The sequence below is a fragment of the Squalius cephalus genome, assembly GCF_949319135.1.
Source record: "Squalius cephalus genome assembly, chromosome: 19".
Lineage (NCBI taxonomy): Eukaryota > Metazoa > Chordata > Actinopteri > Cypriniformes > Leuciscidae > Squalius > Squalius cephalus.
In genome coordinates, this window is record NC_137140.1 from 37,000,111 (window position 1) to 37,008,767 (window position 8,657).

Below are 8,657 nucleotides of genomic sequence, written 5' to 3' on the forward strand. Positions count from 1 at the left end.
GAGATGGAGTCAGGTGTGTGAGGTGTAGGAGTCAGGTGTGTGAGGTGTTGGAGTCAGGTGTGTGAGATGGAGTCAGGTGTGTGAGGTGATGGAGTCAGGTGTGTGAGGTGTAGGAGTCAGGTGTTTGAGATGGAGTCAGGTGTGTGAGATGGAGTCAGGTGTGTGAGATGGAGTCAGGTGTGTGAGGTGTTGGAGTCAGGTGTGTGAGGTGTTGGAGTCAGGTGTGTGAGGTGTTGGAGTCAGGTGTGTGAGATGGAGTCAGGTGTGTGAGGTGTAGGAGTCAGGTGTTTGAGATGGAGTCAGGTGTGTGAGGTGTTGGAGTCAGGTGTGTGAGGTGTTGGAGTCAGGTGTGTGAGGTGTTGGAGTCAGGTGTGTGAGGTGTTGGAGTCAGGTGTGTGAGATGGAGTCAGGTGTGTGAGGTGATGGAGTCAGGTGTGTGAGGTGTAGGAGTCAGGTGTTTGAGATGGAGTCAGGTGTGTGAGATGGAGTCAGGTGTGTGAGGTGTTGGAGTCAGGTGTGTGAGGTGTTGGAGTCAGGTGTGTGAGTCAGGTGTTTGAGATGGAGTCAGGTGTGTGAGATGGAGTCAGGTGTGTGAGGTGTTGGAGTCAGGTGTGTGAGGTGTTGGAGTCAGGTGTGTGAGATGGAGTCAGGTGTGTGAGGTGGAGTCAGGTGTGTGAGATGGAGTCAGGTGTGTGAGGTGTTGGAGTCAGGTGTGTGAGGTGTTGGAGTCAGGTGTGTGAGATGGAGTCAGGTGTGTGAGGTGTTGGAGTCAGGTGTGTGAGATGGAGTCAGGTGTGTGAGGTGTTGGAGTCAGGTGTGTGAGGTGTTGGAGTCAGGTGTGTGAGATGGAGTCAGGTGTGTGAGGTGTTGGAGTCAGGTGTGTGAGGTGTTGGAGTCAGGTGTGTGAGGTGTTGAGGTGTTGGAGTCAGGTGTGTGAGGTGTTGGAGTCAGGTGTGTGAGATGGAGTCAGGTGTGTGAGGTGTTGGAGTCAGGTGTGTGAGGTGTTGGAGTCAGGTGTGTGAGGTGTTGAGGTGTTGGAGTCAGGTGTGTGAGGTGTTGGAGTCAGGTGTGTGAGGTGGAGTTAGGTGTGTGAGGTGATGGAGTCAGGTGTGTGAGGTGTAGGAGTCAGGTGTGTGAAGTGAAGGAGTCAGGTGTGTGAGGTGATGGAGTCAGGTGTGTGAGGTGTTGGAGTCAGGTGTGTGAGATGGAGTCAGGTGTGTGAGGTGTTGGAGGTGTTGGAGTCAGGTGTGTGAGGTTTTGGAGTCAGGTGTGTGAGGTGTTGGAGTCAGGTGTGTGAGGTTTTGGAGTCAGGTGTGTGAGGTGTTGGAGTCAGGTGTGTGAGGTGGAGTCAGGTGTGTGAGTCAGGTGTGTGAGATGGATTCAGGTGTGTGAGGTGTTGGAGTCAGGTGTGGGAGTCAGGTGTGTGAGGTGGAGTCAGGTGTGTGAGATGGAGCCAGGTGTGTGAGGTGTGGGAGTCAGGTGTGTGAGTCAGGTGTGTGAGGTGTGTGAGATGGATTCAGGTGTGTGAGGTGTTGGAGTCAGGTGTGTGAGGTGTTGGAGTCAGGTGTGTGAGGTGTAGGAGTCAGGTGTGTGAGGTGTAAGAGTCAGGTGTGTGAGGTGTAGGAGTCAGGTGTGTGAGGTGGAGTCAGGTGTGTGAGGTGGTGGAGTCAGGTGTGTGAGGTGGAGTCAGGTGTGTGAGGTGGAGTCAGGTGTGTGAGGTGGAGTCAGGTGTGTGAGGTGGAGTCAGGTGTGTGAGGTGTAGGAGTCAGGTGTGTGAGGTGTTGGAGTCAGGTGTGTGAGGTGTAGGAGTCAGGTGTGTGAGGTGTAAGAGTCAGGTGTGTGAGGTGTAGGAGTCAGGTGTGTGAGGTGGAGTCAGGTGTGTGAGGTGGTGGAGTCAGGTGTGTGAGGTGTTGGAGTCAGGTGTGTGAGGTGGTGGAGTCAGGTGTGTGAGGTGGTGGAGTCAGGTGTGTGAGATGGAGTCAGGTGTGTGAGGTGGAGTCAGGTGTGTGAGGTGGAGTCAGGTGTGTGAGTCAGGTGTGTGAGGTGTGTGAGATGGATTCAGGTGTGTGAGGTGTTGGAGTCAGGTGTGGGAGTCAGGTGTGTGAGGTGGAGTCAAGTGTGTGAGGTGTGTGAGATGGATTCAGGTGTGTGAGGTGTTGGAGTCAGGTGTGTGAGGTGGAGTCAGGTGTGTGAGATGGAGCCAGGTGTGTGAGGTGGAGTCAGGTGTGTGAGGTGGAGTCAGGTGTGTGAGTCAGGTGTGTGAGGTGTGTGAGATGGATTCAGGTGTGTGAGTCAGGTGTGTGAGGTGGAGTCAAGTGTGTGAGGTGTGTGAGATGGATTCAGGTGTGTGAGGTGTTGGAGTCAGGTGTGGGAGTCAGGTGTGTGAGGTGTTGGAGTCAGGTGTGGGAGTCAGGTGTGTGAGGTGGAGTCAGGTGTGTGAGATGGAGCCAGGTGTGTGAGGTGTTGGAGTCAGGTGTGTGAGGTGGAGTCAGGTGTGTGAGGTGTTGGAGTCAGGTGTGTGAGGTGTTGGAGTCAGGTGTGTGAGGTGTAGGAGTCAGGTGTGTGAGGTGTAAGAGTCAGGTGTGTGAGGTGTAGGAGTCAGGTGTGTGAGGTGGAGTCAGGTGTGTGAGGTGGTGGAGTCAGGTGTGTGAGGTGGAGTCAGGTGTGTGAGGTGGAGTCAGGTGTGTGAGGTGGAGTCAGGTGTGTGAGGTGGAGTCAGGTGTGTGAGTCAGGTGTGTGAGGTGTGTGAGATGGATTCAGGTGTGTGAGTCAGGTGTGTGAGGTGGAGTCAAGTGTGTGAGGTGTGTGAGATGGATTCAGGTGTGTGAGGTGTTGGAGTCAGGTGTGGGAGTCAGGTGTGTGAGGTGTTGGAGTCAGGTGTGGGAGTCAGGTGTGTGAGGTGGAGTCAGGTGTGTGAGATGGAGCCAGGTGTGTGAGGTGTGGGAGTCAGGTGTGTGAGGTGGAGTCAGGTGTGTGAGGTGTTGGAGTCAGGTGTGTGAGGTGTTGGAGTCAGGTGTGTGAGGTGTAGGAGTCAGGTGTGTGAGGTGTAAGAGTCAGGTGTGTGAGGTGTAGGAGTCAGGTGTGTGAGGTGGAGTCAGGTGTGTGAGGTGGTGGAGTCAGGTGTGTGAGGTGGAGTCAGGTGTGTGAGGTGGAGTCAGGTGTGTGAGGTGGAGTCAGGTGTGTGAGGTGGAGTCAGGTGTGTGAGGTGTAGGAGTCAGGTGTGTGAGGTGTTGGAGTCAGGTGTGTGAGGTGTAGGAGTCAGGTGTGTGAGGTGTAAGAGTCAGGTGTGTGAGGTGTAGGAGTCAGGTGTGTGAGGTGGAGTCAGGTGTGTGAGGTGGTGGAGTCAGGTGTGTGAGGTGTTGGAGTCAGGTGTGTGAGGTGGTGGAGTCAGGTGTGTGAGGTGGTGGAGTCAGGTGTGTGAGATGGAGTCAGGTGTGTGAGGTGGAGTCAGGTGTGTGAGGTGGAGTCAGGTGTGTGAGTCAGGTGTGTGAGGTGTGTGAGATGGATTCAGGTGTGTGAGGTGTTGGAGTCAGGTGTGGGAGTCAGGTGTGTGAGGTGGAGTCAAGTGTGTGAGGTGTGTGAGATGGATTCAGGTGTGTGAGGTGTTGGAGTCAGGTGTGTGAGGTGGAGTCAGGTGTGTGAGATGGAGCCAGGTGTGTGAGGTGGAGTCAGGTGTGTGAGGTGGAGTCAGGTGTGTGAGTCAGGTGTGTGAGGTGTGTGAGATGGATTCAGGTGTGTGAGTCAGGTGTGTGAGGTGGAGTCAAGTGTGTGAGGTGTGTGAGATGGATTCAGGTGTGTGAGGTGTTGGAGTCAGGTGTGGGAGTCAGGTGTGTGAGGTGTTGGAGTCAGGTGTGGGAGTCAGGTGTGTGAGGTGGAGTCAGGTGTGTGAGATGGAGCCAGGTGTGTGAGGTGTTGGAGTCAGGTGTGTGAGTCAGGTGTGTGAGGTGTGTGAGATGGAAGGTGTGTTCGGCATCGGCCGCGGCTGGCTGTAACCGATCGGCGAGAGTCGCTGCGTGCCGGCGGGAGGAGCTGCAAACGGAGACGTGAAGTCGGACACTTTCTGGTTCCCGTAGTGACCGCTCACGTGGTGTTTGCATACTTTACCACAGCTGAAGTGAAATAAATGCAATATTTGCCAAATAATACACAGATGTTTCAGAGACATTTTCATTCAATACTTTATGTACTGCTTCATACAGCATCTGTTTGAACAAGAATAAAGTTCAACATAAGCAATGACACAATATAACATCGCAACGACATGAAAAGAGTGTTTACTGTTATAAAAAACTGATTTGTGAGCTTTAGAGGAACTAAAGGTGTTTGAATAAACACGAAACACACGTGATCGCTGTCATGCGGTGAATCCGGCCAATCATGGAACAGCTGTGTCGTCATCAGCCCTCGTGCAGCCGCTCTTGAGAAGCTGCGCTGGCTGAGTTCTCCGGCTACTCTCGAATCGCTCTCGCTGTAATTTGATGGCATACGTCACAGTCACGTGGTGTAGGCTCTGTATCAAGTCGGACAAAATTTCTAACCGGCATGCACTGCTTTAAGTCAGCCGCCGATCGGTCTGCGCAGAGCTGCATGAAGTCGAACAAGCCTGGAGTCAGGTGTGTGAGGTTGTTGGAGTCATGTGTGTGAGATGGAGTCAGGTGTGTGAGGTGTTGGAGTCATGTGTGTGAGATGGAGTCATGTGTGTGAGATGGAGTCAGGTGTGTGAGGTGTTGGAGTCAGGTGTGTGAGATGGAGTCAGGTGTGTGAGGTGTGTGAGGTGTTACCTGTCTCCGAGTGTGTAGTCCAGTGTGCAGCAGGTTCTCATTGGCTCAAAGTCAAACACTCCCCAGCCAATAGCAGGCAGTGGCAGAGCGGCCCAGAACACGGCCAGGATCCAGACGAGGGCGCTCATGGTTCCAGATGTGCTCCAAAACATCTTCTGCTCTGCAAACACACTCCATTCACTCATCTACCGACTAACAGCGGGTCACTGAACACACTGAACCATTACAAACACTGAATGCAAGGCTTAAGGAAATGAGGCACCATGAACACTGAAGGATAATTCAGTAACGCTTTTCTGGGTGGAACTGGAAGATGTTTGGATTTACTCACTGGTGCAGTACTGATGATACCTGTCCCAAGCAATGGCACCCAGAAAACTGATGGAGGCGAGAATCGACACCATTCCCTGAAACGCGTGAATCTGACAGCCTTCGGACCCGAACGGCCAGTATCTGTAAGAGGTCAGAAAAAACACAAATACACACTGGTATTTCAACATACATACAATGAGAGAGAGAGAGAGAGAGAGAGAGAGATACAACTTTCAGAAGCAAATTAAACTTTGTAAACGTTCAGTTCTGAAATGATGCAGTAGTTCTTGTGTTTTGATGTGTATTTGTATGTCTATGTTACTGTAGCTGCCATTTTGGTCAGGTCACTCTTGTAAAAGAGATTTTAATCTCAATGAGTTTTTTAAACCTGGTAAAAAAAAAGAAAAAAGAAAAGGTTCAGCTGGTCTTACCTCAGATAACTGGCGTACGCAGCCACCAGCCCGTTAATATTGAGGCTCAGATCCGCCACGGCCAGGTTAAAGATGAAGAAGTTATTGGGCGTCTGCATCTCTCGCACTCGGAGGAACGCCATCACTGAGATCACATTAAGGAAGAAGCCGAGAAGGCCTGAAAGAAAACATTCAGATATTCAGAGCATACGGAATTCACAACGGTGTGCACAGCAATAAACAGAGAAAAATAACATATAATGCTGTTAGAAGACTTACAAGTACACACTAAAGAAAAAGTACCAATAATAACCATGTCAAGTCAGCTTTATTTCTAAAGCGCTTTATACAATACTGATTGTTTCAAAGCAGCTTTACAGAGATAACAGGAAAATTATGCATTTCGGCTGTTGTTCAGCTCAAGTCAGTTCAGTGTATCTCTGTAAAGATCATCAATTATTGAATAAATTCATTTAATCTATAAAGCAGTTCTGCAGAAAACAGTGATGTCATCATACAGCTCAGCTTATGATCAGATACCATCACTGTACTGACTATTTTTTTAATTCAGAAACTTTCAGAAAAGTTTATTTATGTAGCCTAACTTTCTTTTTTAAAATAAGTTATCAATAGATTTGTTTAAATATATACACAGGTTTTGTGAACTCCATAAGCAAACAACACTAGCAGAGGACTCTGTAGATCAACAAGACCAGCTCTCATTAATCGATAAACCAGCCTTCACTAATCAATCAAACACAATGGCAATCCTGAACTGCGTCATGCAGTTATCAGTTATGTTTGTCAATACATTCATCGTTGAAGAGCTATCCAGCATAGATGAATGGATCCATCGATTGATTGATTGATTGATTGATCAGCGTCACTCACCGCCGACCAGCAGCGCGGATCCGAAGGCGAACATGTCAAAATCACTGAAACCCTCCGGTAACGTGTATGAAGCCATTTTCAACAGTTTCTCGCTGCTGTCCGCTAACAGTGGCAGACTTTATATCTGTGTCTCTTTCCTTGTGAAAGCGCGTGTGAGATTTAAAGCCTCTGAAATCCCCGCAGGAATGTTTTAATTTTTAATGCCGCAGAAGTTTGTGAAATAAAAGCTGCTGCGCTCATTCTCCTCAGTCATGCGTCCGAGAAGAGCGAAGAACAAACAATCACACACTCATGATTTACTAATGAACACTATACACGCTCAAACATCAAATACCCAATACAGATAGGCCTACTGTAGTTCCGAAATATTTGTGTTAATCACAGTGAGCTTGTCATATATGTATGTTTTATATATATGTATATATATATATATATATATATAGGCTATATATGTATATATGTATGTATGTATGTATGTGTGTGTGTGTGTGTGTATATTTGCTATGGCCACCATTATATATATTATTATATTTATTTCTAAGGTTTAAAGGGGCGTGGTGGAATTCAAATCCTCAAAAAGTTTTATTTTCACCATAAAGGAATAAATAGTATGCAGACATTTTTGCTTCCTAAATTTAATTCATATTCTGCAGCTTCGTCTTCATCCCTCAACCTAATATAATCTAAACCTAACATTAAGCTAAACTAACCCTAACCTAAACCTAAACTAAACCTTTTTGCTAGAGATCAAATACCTGTCAAAATCAATCAACAATGTTTGTATTTTGTGAAGACACACTTTTAAACAAGACTCTTAAACACTTTGCTGCTGAATTCAAATCAAAGGTTGTAATTAGGAAACTAATTCTTTGTTCTTAGAATTCAGATGTTAATGCCATTGGGAAATAATATGCGTACACTGTACAAAACTCGAATGAAATGGGTTCACTATAATCTCACTAAAGTCTTTTAGCTGACAGAGACTCTCCAAAGAACAAAGCTGGAGCATTTGAAGCATTTGTACTTTCCCCTGTTGTTTTCCTCTGATAAGAGTTTCTATTAAATTAATGATTAAAATGTGCAATTCTGAGTGAACCTGAGAAATCAGAAACCAGTTCAGTCCTACACTCGGATCTGTTTAATAAAAGTGAGTTAATTTATAGATTAAATACAATGAACAGTGTGGATTTCCATTATTATTCTACAGGACAGAATGTGGAACAAAAAGAGGCTACTGTATATTTATCATGCTATACAAAATTTTTGTAGACCCTGTACGAAATATTCTATATTCTGAAGACCATTCACATGAATGTATTTCAGTCTGAGACATAAAAAGACTCCACACTGCCACCAGGTGTTCCTCACGACAGATACACACGACACTGTTAATATTTTAAAGTATCACCATCTGCATTTTTGTTTTAATAACAGACAGTAAAGATAATAATGTTAGCTAACCATTAGCTAACCAGAACGCTGATGAGTAAAATAGCAGAACCAGATCTGTGAGTAAAATAGATGTATTAGAAAACCAGTAAAGGTGATGATACACAGGGCAACTTTTTGAGCAATGTTGTTGGGCAATCTTGTCGAGCGATTGTTGCTTGGGCACTTTCCCATTGAAAATGGGCAATAAATTTCTATCTGGATAATTTAGATTGGTCATGGGCCCTGTGTCTCATCTGGTTGCCCGTTGACGGCAACATTGCCCAGCAGCATTGCTCAAAAAGTTGCCCTGTGTATCATCACCTTAAAATGCAGATTTCATATTATCTCCAATTTAATGCACCACAAACACTGTATTTGCTGAAGTTAAAATTCCTGCTTATGTGCATCATTGAATTTAATTGGAGTTTTGATGCATGGATTTGAAGTCAAAGGTCAAACAAACAAAACACTTGCATGTATCATGTTTTTCATTTAATAAACCTATTACAAAATATTTAAAAATTTTGTAATCTTTGAAAAGCAACATCATAAAAAAAAAAATTTCTCCCCACTGTATGGTTTCCTCGACATGTGGTAAAAATAAAATAAAATAAAGCCGATCACCAATAAGATGCTGCGAATTCACAAACTTCTGTCCAATCCCAGGTCTAAAATTAACCCTCCAATCAAAAAGGGACGACTCTGTTCTGTATATATACAAAAGGCAACCGCACAGCCTATAGGCTTCCAGGAAGGAATAATCGTGTAAATGAAAATACCCAAGTCCTTCCTCTAATCTGCTCTATCCCTTTTATCTGGGGATTCGGAGCAG

At 46.4% G+C, this 8,657-nt stretch overlaps 1 protein-coding gene across 1 annotated transcript in view; it reads right to left on the reverse strand.

Moving 5' to 3' along the window:
• Window positions 1-6,698, reverse strand: part of rgrb (retinal G protein coupled receptor b) — an 8,959-nt gene extending 2,261 nt beyond the window's left edge. Inside the window, exons 1-4 of the mRNA XM_079851936.1 lie at window positions 6,395-6,698; window positions 5,525-5,681; window positions 5,113-5,234; window positions 4,782-4,941 (exon numbers count right to left, since the gene is read on the reverse strand). Coding sequence (XP_079708062.1) covers window positions 4,782-4,941; window positions 5,113-5,234; window positions 5,525-5,681; window positions 6,395-6,470 — 515 coding nt within the window. The 5' untranslated portion in view covers window positions 6,471-6,698. The remainder of the gene's footprint in view (window positions 1-4,781; window positions 4,942-5,112; window positions 5,235-5,524; window positions 5,682-6,394) is intronic.
• Window positions 6,699-8,657: the final 1,959 nt, after the last annotated feature.